This window comes from Megalops cyprinoides, chromosome 16, assembly GCF_013368585.1.
Source record: "Megalops cyprinoides isolate fMegCyp1 chromosome 16, fMegCyp1.pri, whole genome shotgun sequence".
In the NCBI taxonomy this organism is placed as follows: domain Eukaryota; kingdom Metazoa; phylum Chordata; class Actinopteri; order Elopiformes; family Megalopidae; genus Megalops; species Megalops cyprinoides.
Window position 1 is genome coordinate 18,866,078 of NC_050598.1, and position 20,754 is coordinate 18,886,831.

The 20,754-nt window shown below is 36.8% G+C and overlaps 1 protein-coding gene across 1 annotated transcript in view; it reads left to right on the plus strand.

Moving 5' to 3' along the window:
• pcdh11 (protocadherin 11) overlaps positions 1-20,754 on the plus strand; it is a 202,747-nt gene that overhangs the window by 114,881 nt on the left and 67,112 nt on the right. Inside the window, exon 5 of the mRNA XM_036548209.1 lies at positions 12,412-12,610. Within this exon, the coding sequence (XP_036404102.1) occupies positions 12,412-12,610 (199 nt within the window). The remainder of the gene's footprint in view (positions 1-12,411; positions 12,611-20,754) is intronic.

The following is a 20,754-nucleotide window of genomic DNA, read 5'->3' on the forward strand; positions in this document are numbered from 1 at the left end:
TCAAGAGTGGCCTTTGTACTGTTGATGGATGGACAGGGAGACCTGAATATTCTGTCAGTAATGGTGTCAATTCAATACTTGTCTTTTTGTTCTTGAAGGATATTATTTTCAATTATTGCACACCTTCCTTGGACAGATTTATTGGTCCTGTCCTTGCTTTCCTGGCTTTATCAATTACAGATGATCTTTCACTGTAGTTGTTCATTATACTGTGAGTTAGCACACCTTGAAAGTCAAGCAATGCAGGGTATTTCACTAAAGATTAATCATATTATTAATATAGCAACATTACTGGCTTCCATGTTTCTAGAACATGTTCCCTGCCATTTATAATGTAGAAATAAAATCATGTTTGAAAAGTAGGTCTTAAAATCCCTGATCTAGATTGCTAGCAAAATGAAGTTACATTTTAAGATTGCTGTAAATGATTTAGTTTAAAGACTGCTCAGAGATTAAGAAAAGACAAACTAAACAAATGTGATAATATATGATGCATTTAAGATTTTTTTTGTATGTACAAAAATATTGGCATTAGTGAGAGTTCAAGTGATATGTCAGATAACTAAAATGCATTCTTAATATTGTGATGCATTCCCTAAGAGCTGACAATTGTCCAAAAAAGATATATCTATCCCTGTGGTGGCATTTAAGAGGGAGTTTGCGACCTGACTTCCTAAAAAATCAAGGCTGTTAAGGCAGGCATGTTGGTGATAAAGCTGGAACTTGAAAATCTCTGTGTGGAGGCAAAAAATATCTGCTGGAACTGTTCAGGTCGTATGGCATTTTCTAAGCAACTGTCTGGACACTGTAGATTGTGATCTGACTGGCCAGGGGTAGCTTTTTCGCAATGTCTTTCTAATTAGCTTTATGGGTATGAAAGTGTGAAAGCTCCTAGGCTATATGTGGACTGAGGAAGGTTGGAGCATACTAATACATTGTTTGGAGATAACTAACCACTTCCATATCTCCTCCCAACCTCTGTCTATGTTTGCTTCTCCTTTAGGTCTATTTAATTTGCCTCTTATTATTTTCTTGAACTGTTTTAAAAAGAAAGTAGAAAATCTGTGATTTAAAGCAAGTTCATGTATTAAAAAAGAACTGAGAATAAAAACAGAGCTTAGATCACTCACCAGCAAACTAAAAAACTCAAATGACATACTATTTGCCATATAGCAAAGAGTATATTATGGCATAACAGTCTCACCAGTCTCTTCTCACCATCTGAAAAGAATATGAATATTAATTACAATTAATTATAATTAATTATAATAGGGTGAAAATTTATAATAATAATTATAATGAATATTAATTATATTGCTACTACTATTTACACTACTTAAATACTACTTATTATTGTTATCCTATTCTTGTATTGTCAGTTCTAATTCAAAAACATCATGCTTGTACCACTTGTGTTATTGCTTTTAAAATTTTACTCTTGAATGTGAGATCTCGCTCACCCTCTGCAGTTTTTTTTTTGCCTGTAATGACCTTAAAGGCTTTATATGGATTATAATCGTTGACAGGTGCTGTTGGGAACAAGCATGCAGTAGTATAGAAATTGTTAAAATACAGAATGAACTGTTTTGCTTGTTATATCAAGTTTATGTTGTTTATGCACTTTTAATGTTACCTGCATGCCCCCTAAGTTTCCATAATCTTGACAGTAAATAGATAGTGAAAGATCCCCAGTGCAGGTAATTTTACAAAATGAAGGTCTAGTGTGTGCCTTGTCACTTGATATGTCTTATTTGTTAAATATACTGGTCTCATACTTGCCATTGTGGGTTGCTGATGAGTGGGAGAATTCATATTTTCCATCAGTGGCTTTTTTGGAGTTGAGATTTTCTGGTCAGTTTCATCTGAGAATTCTTGCCTTAGTTCTACTATTGCAAGTGACTCATATTTGTACATGGGGCGGGGAGGTCCATAATTTCTCCAGGGCATTAATGATGAGTCGCAATATAGCTTCATGTTTTTTCTGTTGTGTATATCCAGTCCATCTTTTTTTCCAGAGCACTTGTCACTTTACAGTGGACAACCTGCCGGGTCAGAGTCTTTGCAGGTGCTTCTTTTTCATATCGCTCATTTATTTTTGAACTGTGAATTCTGGCTCAGATAGGCAAAACCCTCAGTGGTGAGGTTTGAGCCATGTTGGTTTTAGTGCACTGTTTAGATCTTATGAGGGAAATCAGGTGTCACTGTTGATAACTGACCTTAAATAAAGAGGCATGTCACCACCTGTAACCCTCACTGTGGACTTGCAAGCAGGGGGGGTGCCCAAAGTCCCCATTGCTGCCGTGTATTTAACATCACATGCTTAATGAAGTGACAGAGTTGCTTTTTGTTCTTTTTTTAATCGGCCCTTGTCAAACCAGCTACGAGCTTCACAAGCAATTTGTATGATCGCATTGACATCAGAAGCCCTTTATTTTTAGCAAATGTCACTTGGGAATTCATTGTGACTCGGTGCATTGCAGTGTTACAGGCGGCCTGGAGCAATTTTTTTTTCCAAGTGTCTTCTAAGGCTCTGATTTCCTGGTCCTGTGTCGATGGTCTTTTCATTTGTGTGGCAACGAAGAGCTATTGTAAGAAATCATTGTTAAAACGTCATTACCTCCAGTAATGTGTTATTAAATGTTGTATAAAATTATTAAATGTTGAGTATTTCTGGATAGTTATTTTGATGGATCCAGGCCCTATATAATGCAAATGTCAGTAGATCACCTTAAATACGATACAAAAGTACATGTTCAATCCAAATGAAGTTAATGTAAAACCTGCCTAGTTTTAATGTGGATACAGGACAAAGAAAGCAACTATATTTGAGTGTCTATTTAATGATGTTTAACATTGATGGTCACATAGATTTTTTTCTTCTCACATAGTATCAGTTGGACATATTGTGTTCATGGTTTCTCTGTTGTTTTTGTGGCTAAGTGCTTGTTGCATTGAGCAGCCTAAGTCTCTACACTTTACTCTACATGTAGGATGTACTGTATGTGACATATTTCTAAATCAACAAGCTGTCAAAGCTCCATCTGTCATTCAGAGAGAAAGAAACTTGCTTTTGATAGCATTTGATAGCTTTTGATAAGTTTATATATTTGTATCCCGCCCATACACTGAGGAAATATGGATTCTTATTTTGTCAGACACACTGCCATTTCTAGAAGGAAAGAAGACAGGTGTGGGCTTCTGGAGGATCCACATATTTATTAATTACATAATAATAACACAAAACCTTAAAAAGCACATCTTCAAAAAGTATTTGGGAATGCTTATAGCTTGCCTCTGATGAATATATCTGTATACAGTAGTGTCCATGCAGTTTTAATCATTTGAATTGTGCATTGAGTCTTTCCTTAGCTAGGGTTGTCCCAATGAGTGGATGTAAGGAGACTAAACATTCTGTTTCATGGTATAGCGCTGCAACACCATTATTTGAGCAAGACCATAGTCAGTGCCATATTTGTAATGAACTAAATGCTGGGGCTAAAGCAAGGGCAGGATTGTGGGAAAAAAATTAGAAGCATTATTCTGAAAATAAATCTAAGTCACCAACATATGCAGTAATGTTTCTGAAGAAAAAAAAAACAAAAACAAAAACATTTTTGACCCTGCAACATCTCAGAACCAGAAGGAGGCTTATCACCTGCCTTTGATGCATGTGCATTGTGATATTATAGATAAAGTACATTTTTCATCTCTTCTAAGCACTTTCTCAGTGTGACACCAAAGCAGAAGTTTTTGTTTAGAGTGTGAAACTTCAGCGGTGACCCCACTTACCTTCTGCAATAGTTGATCATTTCATTGTTTTCTTTTTTAGTCATCAGTTTATTGCTTGGCACTCAGTTCAAGGCTTGAATATTAATATGAATATTGTCTTGTTGTGATGTTATTACTACAGGGCAATTCAGCATTCTCTGTATTTAGTACAAAATCAAGTGTTATATATAAATGTCATAGTGGTTAGTATTTGCTCTATTTACAGACAGTGCTTTTTTTGAAAGAATCATTTTGAAAGCCTAGTTATCATATACATATATAAGTTGAAACATAAGTGACACCGTGTATACTTGTAGAAAGTCTGGTGAAAGGACTACAGACTAATCAAACCACCATTATCATAAGTGTTTCTTCATGCACTGTAAAAAAGCAAATCTTTTTCTCCTGGTGATTTAATCATAGGACATGGCCCCAGCAAAGTTTTGAGAACCTGCATCTGAATGAAATGGTTAACAACACTGGTAACTGAAGGCAGCCAGAGACCTGTTGTGTGTAGGCAAATTAATGAGTAATAATTTTGTATACAGGAGGTCTTATATGCAGACAGATCCCCCTACCAACCTTCCCCCCACTTGGAGAATCACAATAGCATTCATAGCAGCTAGGCTATATGAATGACAATACACTTAATTTGCAATCTACAATCAGTAACAATTTCTGAGTGATTAGAGGAAGGCTCAGGTTTTTAAGCAGTGAATGATTATCGTGACATATGTATCTTAATTAATAAGATGGGTGATGGATTAGAATATTTCAAATAAAGGTAGCTGTTAGAAATAATCAGTGTGAATGATTATTAGTGATGGAGTGAAATATAGTCACTACAAATGCAAATTTTTGCAACCTTTTTCAGTATAGGAGATTAAGATGTATAGTAAAATAAAGTTAACCACAAGTAACACAATGCACATGTAACACCATCCAGTGCCATGAGGTTTTCATTGAATCAACCTGTTTTATTTTATGCAACTTTTATTGCAAGAGTAAATTATAAAAGGTACCATGTGTTATGTCACCATTGAACTTTAAGGTACATAATTTTCTTCATATGCATTGCAAATGTAGCACCACATTGTAGCATATTCTAATCATCCCACTTACAGATGCTGTTGTGCACGTTATGATCAAGTTTTCAAAATGACCCCATTTTCTTTTCTGTGTCACTGATTTGGAACAAATGTAAAATAAAACCTTTTGATTCTATTTAAAGCCACACCGATTTTGTTAATCGCTGACCTACAATCAGTTTAGCTAAAGCAGTGAGGACAAAACTAAATAGCACAGACTCTTTGGATTTGTTGAAAGATAAATGGGATTCTTTTCAAACATTTTTTTTTTCAGGATGGTACAAATCTGTCGCTGGTTGTGGTCTTAGACAACAGCACAGAAGGGAAGGCAATATCTTGAGGTAAAGGTCTCATAAAGGCCCTCCAATCCATATTTTTGTTATGAAAGTTTATCTTAATTACTGCTTTTACAAGATGCAAATGCAGTGCAACTGGCGTTAAATAATGCATTCTCATTGGGGCTCTGTATCATTGTCCTTCGGGCTTTCTATTAAGTTTTCTGATGGCCTCCCACCAAATGAATGTGTGGCAACCACCTGTTTCGGTGCTTGACGGCTTCTCTCTCATTGCCAGCTGTCATGAGGAGATGATTCAAGGACAGCGCTTTGTAGTTTCTCCCACATTTCGAGAATCATCCCTTGATAATAACATGAAAAATATATATATTTATTAATTATGACTGTGAATTAATGATTCAGCCCTGAAATGATGTGACTGAAAAGGAATGCTTTTGAAGGAATTATAATTGTGGGGCGGGGTTGGGGAGATATCTTTCCACCAAATCCCAAAGTTGTCATTTAAAAGATGAATGCCTTGTCATGTGAGCAGTAAAAACAAACAGCCATTTGTTTCAGCACACAATAGCAGTATTTTATTTATCTTTCTGCTGTAAAATTTCTAGTCAGCCTCAGATTGTCAGTACAATAAATCAGATACTGTGCTGTTATGTATTAAAATATATACTTATTAAGGCAATCTTTGTCAAAATTCCCTTCAAGATATTTCAATATTTTTACATGATAATTCACAAGGTAGTTTACCTGTCAACTTTTTCTGTTGTTCTGCTGTTATTTGCACACCAAGTGAGCACCTTTGTCTTGTGTTATTTGGTTTACAATTTGACATATTACAATTTTATACAGATGGGTTTTTACTGAAGTGCAGCACTAGAACAACAGAGTCCCACTGGGATTTGAACCTGTAAGCCCCATGGCCAATGCCTCCTTTTCCAAACCACTAGTCCATACTGCCAGCTCAGTCAATGTATTATCCTTAGCACTGCCATTTCATCCCTTCTTCTTTCACTAAGCTAGATCTTCACCCTGTTGGCCTCAGAGGACAGTTGTCTATAAACTGCCTGCTTTAAAGGATTTCGGTTGGGTCCCTGGCTCTGGCATTGGCCCTTACCTTACCCAAGCTCATTTTCTGTAAGAGGAAAATAAATTAAATTGTGGACACTTCCATATGCAAAGTGTCTTAAAAAGTTTTGACCACTGTTTTGAACTGCCACACAGTGTCCTCATGTGACCACAGTACAATCTAGAATCAGCTGTACCAACTCCAGCTCAGAAGGCTAGACAGCTTTTTCACGTCATATCACTTGCGAATTGTGTGCAGTAAATGACATTGATTTTAAGAGGGTTTGCTCCTTTGCCCCCTAATTCTGTTCATTGGAAAGACTATTGTGCCCTGAACTTTCTCTTAGATGCACTGGGGTGAAAGTAATGCACTTTCGGATAATCTCTCCCATTGTACTTTTGATGTCATTACTATTGCGCTCATGCTGACTTGGCCCTGTGGCAAAAGAGAGGAAATGTGTGTGTGTGTGTACTTGCGCATGTGTGTGTGCGTGTATACGTGTGTGCGTGCGTGCATGGATGTGTATGTACAGTATATATGGAATAGACAAGGTAATGGACACAGTAAATGAAAGAGGACATGTATATATCAAACCTGAAAACAGAATATGCATGTGTTTATTTCACACATGCAACACTTTCAACACATCAATAGGTGACTTTCTAAAGTTACATGAGAGGTCTAATAGATTTTGAAAGAGGAGAAATAGTTGGTATCCAAATTGCAAGTGTGTCAATCACAGAAATGGCAAACTTATTTCATATTTCAAGGGGAAGAATGTCAAAAATCATGACAAGGCCATTTAGCTGACCAGGTGCACACTGTGATGTAAATAGTTGCCTCAGTATTTTCCCATATTCAAAGATGATAACGCCCGCATGCACACTGCAAAATGGAGTCAAGAGTGGTTTCATGAATGCAAGCATGAAGTCAAACACCTTACATGGCCTACCCAGGCACCAGATAAATAAAACTGAGAAACCTTGCAAAATAATTGAATTTCCTGCTGACAATATTTTACATGCATTATTTTGCATGAGATCACTGTAAAAAGGAGAAAACAGTTGATACACACATTATAAACAAAAAAATTTCTTTTCTTTTTTGTATTGCCTACCTCTTCTCCATATATCTCAGCAATCATTATTTTAACAGTTGTAGTTTTTATTCTTCTTTTAGTATTTAGGCAAAATAATGTCCCTTGTGTATCACTGAGGTAATGATGCTTCATATTGTTCACTTTTAAGGCTTAAGATTGCTTACTGGTATCACTTCCAGCTGTGTACTGGAGGCCAAAGATGGAAATTGGTAAAGCCGAGAATACAAAATGATGTAAATGACAAAAAAAAAAGTTTTTTAAATAAACAATGCTCACTAATACCATTATTGAAAGAGCAACTCAGCAAAAGCACAGAAGCTATTGTCTTGTCATTTTTTATCTGAATTATTTGGACTGACTTTAATACGCAATGCAACGTGTTCAAGGCTCGTGTGTGTTTGGATGTTGGCCAAACAGCTGTGGTGAGCAGTGCTGCAGTAGGGTACCCTGCTGGCGTGTGTGACCTGTAGCCAAGGAGAACATAAGCTTGATGCAGTGGGAACCCCTGCCTGGATGTGTAGTAGCCAGGTGCAGAAATATCACAGCAGTGGTGAGGGGCAGTCCGCATGAGTGCTTTCCTCTGAGTCAGCTTCACAACTCCCCCACCAAGGGATATGAGAAGCCCACACAGGCCACTAAAGCTTCTGCTGCCTAGTATCCTGCTGTTGGATTTTTCTTTGTAGTGCCATTCCCGACTCTGCATAGGATGACACTACACATAAAAATCGAACATCTTAATGCCATTCCGTGTCATTAACACTTACTATTGTTTCTCAAATGTTTGTTATCAGTTGAATTATGATTTTAATAAAATAAGAAAAAAAAAAATCTTTACAAATATAGGACAAGTGAAGTAGCTGCTTTTATAAGCTGCAGATGCTGTTTTGAGATAAAATGTGGCATAGAGAGAGGTGTCTTTCCCAGTACTTGTTAACAGAGACATGCGTGCAGCCTTGGACAGCCACCTAATTCTGATTTCCACAGCCTACAGTGGATGGCGAATCGCCATTTACGCTTAATAGGCTTTCGGCAGGTCCAGGTGGGCCTGTGGGCTTGATCTTCATCTACACTGGCAAAGCAAATCTCTCGTGACGTACTCTTTAGTGGTCATTGTATATAATTTGGATTGAAGGCTGGCAGCTTCCAGGCTTGCCTGTATATGTGATCAACTTGGTCTCGTTCTGATATACAGTGAGGAACAGTATATTTTTGGATGGAGTTACTGTTATAGAATTCATCAATGTGTGACTCTGACACCCGCTGCAAAGAGAAAATGGCTACTATTCTTCCTATTTCCTCTCCATGTCAATACCAATCCTGTCCAACTGAATTCAATGCAGTGTGCTCATTGCCTGGGTAGCTACCAGTGAGCAGCTTTGGATAAGGCTGGCTCGTTACTGAACTGGGCTTTTTTTTCCCCCTTTTTTTATCTCCATGCTCATACTTTTCATGGCAGCGTATTATCTGGTTGGCCAGGCTTTGTTTGGTCTTGATATCTCTTACCACAGCCTGTGTTTGCTTTCCGGATTAACGGACATGTTCTTTAAACATGTGATAATGCTCCACAATACACATCCACCTTGATTTCTACTTGTGTAAGGCAATATATTTGCATTTATTGCTAGATTTATTTGTCAAGTTTTAGAGCTATATATTCTGAACACATTAATGCAAAAAGAGCTTCACATTCAAGAAACAGAGCACCATGGATGTTAGAAATGCATTAAACAGTAATACAAAAAAAAAAATAAAAACAGAAGTTTGAGGTCTTTGAGTCATTTGAAGCCTTTGCATTTTGTCTTTTTGAATACTATCAAGAATGGCTACTATTACAATGACCTTTTCCACAACAGCTTGACAGCTGTTTATTTTTCAATAAAAATGGCTGGAATTGACAATGAAGGATTTTACAAGTATTGAATACTTACTGCAGGACACACAATCTATGATCATTTCATTGTTTTGAGCATTTTTCTTCTCTCGTACATATATCTCCTCCATCATTATCTGAACACTTCTGTTTGCAACACTCATCTAAGTTAGCAAGATTTAGAGATGTTCTTCCTGTAACTGTGTTGTATGCTGTCATCCACCAACGCTAGTGAAAGTGAGACAAAGCTTGCAGATCAAACACTGCTATGTACATGTAGGAGGTATTTTCTTGGTTGTTCTTTTGTCAGATAGAATTGGCCAGTCTCCTGGAGGCATGGAAGACTATACTCACAATTTGTGCATACACTACAGTCCCTGCTCCCTTTGACTTGGCTGTCTTCAGTTTTGTACATAGCCACTGGATTGATCAGCACTGGCTTTCATCCTGGTACAACTTTAGAAAAAGGAGCAAAAAAAGACTCTCAGACTCTTCATCAGTCATTTATTTAAGCATTCAGTCAAAGATGGTTATTCTGACTGAAGTTTTAAACATTTACATTTTTCTCCCTCACTCATGCCCCACATATGAAATTATTTATTGCTTAATTTCCATGCAGCTTTCTGTTGGACAGCAAACAGTCAGCTCTTTCTTGCTGCTGTATCATAAAATGCTATTTTCAAACACCCCCCACCCCCTGGTGCCCCCCCCCCATCTCCCCCTTCCAATGTAACCACCAAAAAAAAAAGTCACTGAAAATCTAATGAAAATCAATTTGAGGCAACTGCAAAATGAAGTTTTGTTATTAACTACCTGAGAACCTGTAAAAGTAATTCTCTAGATTGTGCAGCCTGGCTGCTGTGATTTATCGTGTGCCTGTACACCTTTTGACAGCTTCTTCATTACGACCCCAGTCTGTTTGCGCAGTCAATTCAGACACCTCTGCAGGCAGTTGAAATTAACCCCCCAGAACGTTATCAGACTTGTCTTAAAAAAAAAACACTTAGCTTTTGAATTAATTTCTGAAAATAAATGTAACTTCAATAAAATGGTATATCTTGTTTTGTTTTTCCACGAGCCCATGATGTTGAGAAGTTTTAGACTGTGCTTTGATATTTCAAATCTGTAAGGGAGTTATTACCAGTGTAAATACAAGTTGATGTTAAAAAAACTGCCCCAGTGAGCATTAGGTTTCTGCACTGGTCTCAGGGGGTGACGGTAATTATTCATGCCACATTGACTAAATACATCTGCCATCATTTTACCATCTACCAAGTAGCATTTGTAATTAAGTGCGTTGATCAGTTGTAGGGGATTTAGTCCCGTCAGTCCACAGATACGTATTTAATGAACTGGTAAACTGCTAGCCTTTTTTTTTCATTGGCAGTGTTTAGCTTTCGTTTATGCCAAGAGTTTTTTTACCCTCCTCTCACTCTGTCTTACTTAAGAAAAATGAGAACTTTATCACTATACCTCAGTGGCACAAGAAAAGTGTAGGTACAAATCTGTCTTGATCCCTTTTGAGTTTTTCAACAGCAGTTGAAAAAGTTACCAGTTTGCTTTATTTTTTTAATTTAAAGTTGCCAAAGAAACTGAAACAGACATTAATTTCTGTGAAGAAGTACACAATTGCTGTACCATGTTTGTAAATGTACATTTTATTTTAACTTTTGGGTGTTGTTTGTGACCATTTAAATGACATAATACAAGGCAAGAAATCAAAAGGTCAAATGCTTTTGAAAGGCTGGGTTCTTAACAGCTTGGGAGAATTTTTATCATTTCATCAAGGTTAACTGGAACGCACAGTTATTGATGCTGGCTTTTCAGTGTATACAATTGAAAATGTTAAACACAGCCTATGAAGGCATATGACAATTGAAAAGAAGTTGCGAATGTCTGGTTGATTTATGAGTTCTGACAAGCTGCATTGTAACTGTGAAAATGTCACCCACACAAGCTACTGTCACCTTCCTGAGAAATATGCTTGTTTCTCCTTGAAATTAAGTAAATTCTACACTCTGCTCAAATCCACCATCCTCCCTAATCAAAGCCACTTGTTTCTAGACCAGTCTCTTTTTGTTCTAAAGTAAGCAAGTAGGAGGTCTTGGAGACTTAGCACAGCTTGGTAAAATAGCTTCACCTTTAAACTTAATTCTGGGTATCTGCTTTCAATTAAAGAGAATTCTAGCAGACCACATCCAGAAGTGCTAATGTATTCCTTTTCATGCAATTTTCTGTATTAATATATACTGATTACTTCCTCACTTCTACTAGTACCATTTTCCTGTTTCTACAAAATGCTCTGCAAAAACCTAATTATACGCATTCAAAAATCTAGAATCAGAATTTTTGTACAGTACACTTATCAGAGGTCACCTAATGGTCATGCCCATTATTTTCCTCTACATTAATTAGGAAGGTTACTGTATACTGACATACACAGAGCTGTGATACTGTTCTTGTGTGTTAGTCATATATAGGCTCAAGGTTTTGTGATATCAGCAGTCACCAGCAATTTTATTGACACAAACAGAACAAAAATACAGTTTTAACATGTAAGTGTTTAATAATGTCATCATTTCAATGCCAGTAATGCCAGTAAATATATTGTCTGTTACTGACATTCAACAAATGCCCCTCTACAGGGCAACATATAAATATATATGCAATCACTTTAATTCACATTGGATTGACATCTGGAAGAGTTAAGGTTATGCAAGGAATATAAGACCTTGGGTCAACAGAGTGAACTATGAGATTAAATGAAGCATTCATAAAAGGGAAATTACAAAGATGAGAAAATGCAACAGAGATTGCTATTAATATATGGCAATAGAAATGAGTATTCCCATACACTGTTGTAATCCTTCCAAGTGGAGATTTTATTAAATGTTGAAATCAGATAATGTTTCTTTGTCAGCTCACGATGAATAGGTCAGACCTCCATGTTTGAAAAATTGCTTGATTTAACTATTTATCAGTCTTTACCTTTGTATCAGTATTACAACATGCAGGTATATTTGTGTCTATTGTAAGTTTGTAAGTTTTTGCTGCCAATCTCCTGTGGAAATCTATGGTTGTGTAAACATTATAATACACCATACATTTCTAACCTTTAACAAAAAATGGTTGTCAAAATACAGTGTGTGGGCAGATTGAGTTTCCATGTGTAAATTGCAGAACGCTGTTTCCAAAGTAAAGATGGACTGTATCATTGTTTGTGACAGACACAGCGCCGTGTAACCTTTCACCTCCCGGATGGATCTCAGGAGAGCTGCAGTGACAGTGGTCTTGGGGACCAGGAGCCCAGCAGCAGCGCCAGCACCACGCAGCCTCTGCCATTGGGCTTCACACAAGAGGAATACTACGAACAGACCTCACCCAACAGCCGCACTGAGGGAGATGGAAACTCAGATCCTGAGTCCAGTGAGTACTGCCTAATACCTTATAGAAGCAAGTCCTGGGAGGATAGGGCCTGGCGAAGGCAGCTGTCTACACTGATAGTACTGGAACTACAAAGGCTATCGATTTTGGTCATTCAGCTGCTGGCTATTCCAATTTGCCTGAATTCCAGGGTACTGCTTAAATCATTCAAGCAACAATCAAAGAATCAATGGGAAGGTCTGTGATTATTTTTGTGTGCATCTGTGTGTGTGCGTGTGCGTATGCGTGTGTATGTGTGTGCGTGTGTGTGTGTGTGTGTGTGTGTGTGTGTGTGTATGTGGACAGGGGGTATTACTGGTAGAGACAATATCTGCAAAACTCTTTAGTGCTCTGCTCGAATGTAAAAAAAAAAATAAAGTTGTTTGAAGGCAATGTTTTGACAAATGATTGTAGAGATGCACTCTTCCAGAAACTGAAGTAACCATCCTTAAATGAAACAGGAGAAGAACGTGGGCAGAACAGGCTTGAAATAATAGTTACAGTTAATTTGCAGCAAAGGTATCAAATGTATCAGAATTTAAGACTATGGGCTTTTAGAATTTTCTGAAAAAGTAATGGTTTTGATAGTAAATTTAAAGCTACTTATCCAGTCATATTTACTGTAGATATTCAGTGCATCTACCTGTGCATGATCGGTTGAAAAACAAAGGTTTTACTGTGAACATTTATTAATCAACTGTAAAGGGTTTTTTTTTTTGCTTTGGTCAAGAAGGATATTAATTTCCATGCTCCTATTTCCACATTGCAATAATTTATAAGCATGTAATTTATTTCCTGAATACAATGGGAGTTTTTTTTTTTCTTTTTTTCAAAGGAGTAATTTATAATGCCCTTCTTTTAATTGATTTCATTTTATTTTTGCCAGCTTTTCACCACTGATATGGCACTTTAATTTAATTAATCTGGTGATACTTTAGTGGAGAGAATACATTGGTTTCATTTTAATTTTTACGGTTTACTGAACCATGAAAGAAATGCTGTACACACAGGGGTGCTCTCATCAACTGTATCTGTTTTGTATCAGTTCACTGTTTTAGGAGCAAGTGAGATGACCACACTACATTGAAAAGGACTTCCTTTACAGTTGATTAAACAAAATCCTTAGCTAAATTTAGATAATATTCTCTGCTGTGTTGGTACAAGAGAGCATTGGGCAGCTGATTGAGAGACACTGGAATGGCACTGGAAGGTCTCACGTTTACTCTTAATTCCTTTGGTACATTATGGCTTTAAAAGCCAATTTAAGCAGATTCTTTGATTCTGGGCCTGTTTCTACACTCTAATCAGAAGCTGTTGTGGGATTCTTATCTACATAGATCTGCTCATTCTGTTAACTGTACTAATTGGTGATGTCATTGAGTTACCCCAGCATTGCACAGTTTAGGTGAAAAACATTTTTCAGGTACAACACTGGCAGTACAATGCACAATGTTATGCTTAAATCTGCAGATGGTCTTTCATCTTTCAAACTGCTTGCATAGGTCTGTTTTTCCTGCCTTTATGACACACTGCATTCCTGGAAACTAGTCGTAATCCATACACAAAATATTATAAGGAAGGGTTCAGTTCCTGACCACAGGATAGAAATTTAACCTGAAATTGAATCACAAAAAGGCTAGGTAGATTAATTTTCTTAATTGGTATTTCTAAGTATACTTAATATAAAACACACAACATTAATATGCAGTATTGTGACAAAGATTTTAAGGTTTTGAATTATAAGAAACAGAATCATTAAATAGAATCATTTTCACTTTCCTCTCGCAATCATCTGTTGGTTGTAATTTACAGTACTCCTCTGTTCCCACTCCCCTGTGCAAATCATGCTGTTATCAGTGTGCCAAGCTAAGTTTGTTGAAATCATCCCATGTGTTCACTAAGTGAAAACAACAAACTTAAATGAGTGACAAAAATAACTATCTGATGTGTTATTCCTTTTATCTGTCATTATATTTGCTTTATGTGGGCTACAAGACAGCACTGTGAAGATCACATTTATGATGACTGAATGCCTGCAAATTTGTTGAGTGCTGTAAATCAGGAATTTACTTAAATTCAAATTGTTGTAAATTACAATTTGTTGTTCCTACAGATTTCTAGGTTGTCAGCAATGAAACATGTTCCAAGTCTTCTGATTGGGGTTGGGTGTTGTGCGCTGTCAGACTTGGAACTTGTAAAGTAGCTGTTGGATACAAATGCAGAAACAAGTGATGTCTGCTAAGTACACACTGTGCACTGGTAACAGTAAGTGGCCAATTTCAGCACTTTTTTACCTCTTAGCATTATTAGTTTTGACCTGTAGGGTTGTGTTTTTAAAACTTAAAGCAAAAACAAAAACCTGCCTTATATTTGGGCCAATACATTATGCCTTCAACACTGGAAAAGATAAGAGCTACACACTTTAGGGTTCTCGAAAATAGCCATTCTTGACTCATTCATAGAACGTGTCTTCAGCTTCATCAGAAGAATCCAAATAACAAATACAGTTTAATTCCTTTTCCTGAACAAGTGTAAGAATTTGCTTCTGAGCAGACAACTCACAGACTGGGGAGAAACTGGGATCCTGTATGTGTGGTTTGGAACCTAGATGAACCCATACATGTATACTGTAAGGTGAAAGCAGATGATGGGCTAGTTTGACTCACTCCCAAAGAGTTCACCGATAAAACCTAACACCGTAGCATGGAGTTGAACCAGAGAGATAGAGTCTTCCTCTGTTGACAGTCTCTGAGATGAGAGCATTGGAGGCGTAGGGAGCCCAAGACGGATTAGACATGGGTTTTATCAATGAGCGGCAGGCAGCTGCGTCCCTGGCAATCGCTTATCTTGTCGTCTCAATTTGAAAAGAGTGAGAGAGAGAACAAAAACAGTAGCTTTGAAGCTGTCTCTGTGGTGATGCTCGAAAGGTGGTGTGGAAAGGTCGGGGATGTCAGCTAGTCCTGAGTAAAAAACCTCAGAAAAGGAGGATATCTGGTGTTCCCATGACAATGAATTTCTGGGAATGTCTTTTTTTCTTTCTTTTTTTTTTTTTTTTTCAAAAAAGCATCTTTATTAGACCACCCGCTCTTGAAATAAAGTTCATGTGGCATTTATGATTCTATTATTTATGAGGTAGGAGGCAATCCATTTTATGACCTTTTTAGCTTCTCTTCCTATGGCTTACTTTATCAGCTTGTCAGTGCCCTCATTTGCTCATCTTTTGCCTCAGATGCGTTCAGGGGCAGCATTCACAGGTCAGCCGGTGAAATCTAACAAGATCACAATTAGCATGTCCACTGTTGGGTACTCCCTCTGACTCAAACATCAACCCTCAACACAGACAAAAGTACACTTTCATTAAAGAATGAATAGACATCATTCTCACGCATACTAGTTTTGAGTTCATGCATACATAGTGGGTTACATGATGTGCATGGCCCCCGCTTCCCTTGAGGAAATAAAACAAAGCTTTGTATTAACCTTGAAAATGTGTTCTTGAACTATCACCATAGGAACAGGGAGGTTTTTTTTTTTTTTTTTTAAACGTCTTCCCTGTTGGGTTCGTCTAATGTAACTCGTGTCCTCCTGCGTTATTTGATTTCTATTGCAGAACACTGAAGATGGTATAGTGATTCTGACCACAGGGCAATGAAACAATGGTTGGAGAGCAAGGTATTTACACAGCAGGGAAAAAGATTTCCCTCTTGGGTACAGCAGACATTTTTCATCTTCCTAAACAAGTTCCGTCACTGTTGGGATGCTTGCACCTCAGTGACGTTATTGCTGCTTTTGACTCATGTATGTGTGGGGCAGCACCATGCTTAGGCATAGTGCTCAGGGAATTGTCTGTACCAGAAGGTTTCAGGTTTGAATCTCAAGTAGGACAGTGCTGCTGTACCCTTGAGCAAGGTATTTTGCCCTCTTGATTGCTTAAGCGAATATTTATTTGCTGGACTATACATAAAATAAAAGCTATGTAAAACATCTTGGATAAGGCCATCTGTTCAGCAAATACATATCGATAATAACAGCGATAGTTATAATCATACACTTTCATATAATGCATATGAAGATTTTGCATGCTTACTCACACTCCAGATGAACATTTTTGAAATTTGTAAAATTTGTCCATTTGTAAGGCTTTTTTCAATGTATATGAGCATAAGAATGTTTTCTTTTGGCTCAGAAAGGCATGTTGCAATTCACAGGTAAATACTGAGACTTGCATGAGTTAAAATCCCTAGAAAAATGCAGTCAGCCACATACATTAAAGAAATTGGCATTTCTATCTCATTTGGAGTGTTGTGATGGTTACAGTCAGACTGCACCTCCCAGGCTCCAAACAGAAAAACACTTCCTTCACATCCTGAAGCTAATCTGACTTAATTGCATACTTCCAAACTTTATATATATATATATATATATATATATAAATATATACACACACACATATGTGTGTGTGTGTGTCTGTCTGTCCCAACTGGTAGTTGTTGATTTCTCTCTTAAATGAGTTCTTCACACTTCCCAAAGATGATTGGAGGATTTATTGATATCAATGTGCTGAGTTAAATAAGATGGGATCAAATTTCCAATACCATAATTAATAAGGTTAAATCATAAACAATAATAAATAAATAGTAAATAAGCATATGCAATGTGTGTATACAGTGTAAGTCTGTGTAGGTTTAATTGTTATCCCATCATTAGGTTAACTTTTGTGATGAAGTTTATGTGGACGAAACCAACTTTGGAATGCAGAATCTCTCTCAAAAAATACAGACTACTACTACTAATAATAATAATAATACAGCACACATAGTTAAGATATATACTCTGCAAGATTTATAGGTACAGTATAGTAGTACATTGGTCATGATCAGAAATACATGGACATCTTAATCTTTTGCATATGGCCTTCAGTTACCAGCTTATGCTTTGCATCCTAAAGATTTAAATCTGCCATCAAAAATAGATCAATCTTTTTTATACACTGTATGTATAATAAGATTACAGGGTCAAGCCAGGAGACAGATCTCAGAGCAAGAGTTTTAGCGTACACTTTCCCTAAGTGCTTTTGCGGGTAATTATTATTGTTCCTATTCAAAAACACTGCAAGCTGAATAAAGCCTTTATATTATATTGTTTGACCTAGATTCAAATGTTGTCAGTGGTAGTAATGGTTTAGGTGGAGCAGAGGAAGAGAGTTACAGGCATTCTCTGAATCATGTGTCCCACAGTTTTTAAAGGGCTTTCAAGCACTGACACAGTAAAAAAAAAAAAAAAAAAATACTCACCATTTGATATTTAAGTGTGTTCCTGTGCCTTTGCAGTTAGCTGGTGTTATTCTTTATCTTGATATTTATTTACGTATATATGTTTGTCATTTTTTCCTAAGCTTCACTGTCTGTCCTTAGTATGGACTGATCCACATACTGTCATCATAGGAAATGCTTCCGAAAATAAGGCTTACCTATAAAATCGTATAAACATGAGGCCCAAATTCAATCAAACTGCGGTGCACTTTGTCCAGAATTTGAGTAAATCTTTCTTGAAGTAATTATTTTTCTATTTTTTTTCTTTTCTTCACTTTATTAATTGATTGTTGAAATTTACATCAAAGAGCGTCTGTCACTTGAGCTTTAATAGAGCATCATACTGGAACCCGCTCAGCGATTCAAGGCTACATATCTGATGTACAGTATCTCTGTATTGCTCACTGGGCGGGGGGGGGGGGGGGGGGGGTCATATTTCCTTGGTTCATTAAAAAGCATTTAATAAATGTATTTAATAAATTCCTCACTGTTTTTATTTTTATTATTAATTTAGGCTATTTCAAAATACAATTAAAAACTGCACATTCCGATGTCAATTCACATTATCTGTTATTTAAGTCAATTAGTTTTAATGACCATGGAGCTCATTTACGATGAGTTGTGTAAGTCGGTATATCACTCCAGAATCTTTCTCTCAGAAGCGAATACACCACCAACTCACAGAAAAAAATCTCAGAAGAATTAATTAGTTCTATGAAGTCATTAGCAACCTGTGAAATGTAACTTCAAAATCTGAAGACAGCTGTGTTTTCTATGATACTGTATGATGATGATCTGTATGAGTGTGTGTGTGTATGTGTGCGTGCATATATTGTTTATATATGTAAGAAAATACTGTGTGCATATTGTATAAAGTAACGTTCTCTAAAATTCGTTATCTGGGGTGATCCTTTCTCCTTTCACATAACAATTTTTAACGTGATAGAGCCTATAAATTAAAGATAACAGCCATTGTCATTAGGTTGACCATGATGACGTTTATTGGCCATTTCAGAAATCAACTAAATCGAAAATGCATCTTTGTTTTATTGTAAAATCCTTTGAATCATAAAAGTAAATTGTTCAATATAAAGTATCATGAACACTATATGACTTTTTAAGGCATGCATTTTACCTTAGGGTGGTTGCAAATATTGTTTTGAGCCATGATTAAATATCTCATTTAAAAATAGACCTGGCGATAAGAATTGCACTTTTTTCACACCTGATATGCTGACGTGTGTTATTGCCAATGAAACAGCTGTGCAGTGGTGAGCTTATCTTAATTTATTTCATATTCATGTGAGACACTGTGGGAGTGAAAATGAAATTGAAAGAGTTATTCAATATCCTCTACAGTTATCCAGACCCCTTTCTCACAATAATCAAAACCCTTTCTCTGAAGTTGTATTTACTTTTTATGTGTATTTAGTGTGCAATATGTGTGGTGGTGGTGGTGGTGAAGGTGGGATTAAATATGTTTTTTTTTTCCTCAGTATGATGAGTAAGTGGAAGACTCATCCATGGAAGATAAACATCATTCAAAGTTCAAAGCGGTTTTTGAAATACAAGTCCATTTGCTTAGCATGTTGCTCTACCATGTTCTATTCTCAAGGGAGGTTTCCAGTAATGTGGCCACTCCCTGACATTATCTCCCTGGTTTGTAATTCAGCAAGAGAGGGCATTTGTGGAGTTTTGTAAACTATAACTGTCCCTGCTTCTTCATATATGTAGCAGTCTTAACTGACATAAAACACTGCAACAATAACCTACAGAGCTAGCTAACAAAGGCATGTTAGCAGACCCAAGGAAGTGACCGTTAGATCTGTGGTTGGAAAACTGCAGAGAAGGAGAATCATGGTTGTGCACCCACTGTCTGGACAATCCACTGGCTACACAAGATAATTTATTGGTCCACACGTCCCTGTGACATGTGGGCAGGTTTGACAGTAATAGTCAGTTGGACAAAGTGTTTTAGGTTCATTTCCAAGCAGTGATTCTATGACTTTAGAATTGTAGTCACATGTGGTTGGCCGAGGAAAAAGGTATTGCTAGCTAAGAGCAAGCTGTTTCGGTGTTTCTAGTGAAAGCTCCCTAACTTCATCCACAGCGGAGATCATTGTGTAGGACTGACCATGTATTTGTTCTTGCTTTATTTCCACCAGATGAAAAATAACAATGAAATATGTGCTCTGATTTAAATCCATACTTTGTTCCATAGTTTTGCTTTCCAGATCCTGTTGACATTATGTCAGATTTGCAACTGATCATGGATCATCCTGTAGAAATGTCACAGCTCCACAGGCTCTTCTATCACATTTAAGCATTCTTTCAGATATATTTACAAATAAAACAAATTGTCCACATGACAACAGAATATGAAAAAAGACAAAAGAACATGAAAGTGATCATGAAATAAATTTGAATGTGGCAACAGTTCTCTTTCACACAGTCATGACTCTCTTTTGTAACATTCATATAATTGCATTGTTCATTGTCGTATAATTATTACTATCATTATGTTGTTTTTGTATTCAAATCATGGTCTACAATCTGCAAAGAGTCACATGTAATTAAGACATGTTTATTTAAAGTCTTTAAAGTATATTCCCCCTTAAATTATGCAGCAGCATCACCTGTTTCTAACCAAAGTCTAACCACTGTCATGGCCTCCCATTCACTCCTTTGGGCAGTCTTGTGATGTTCCATCTGGCTTAGATTTCCCCTTACCTGTCCATTCAAGGCAGGCAAATATTTCAGTCAGCTATGTAACTCAAAAGTGAACTACCAGCAACACAAGATGAAAATACCACTATATTAATAATTTTAGTCATG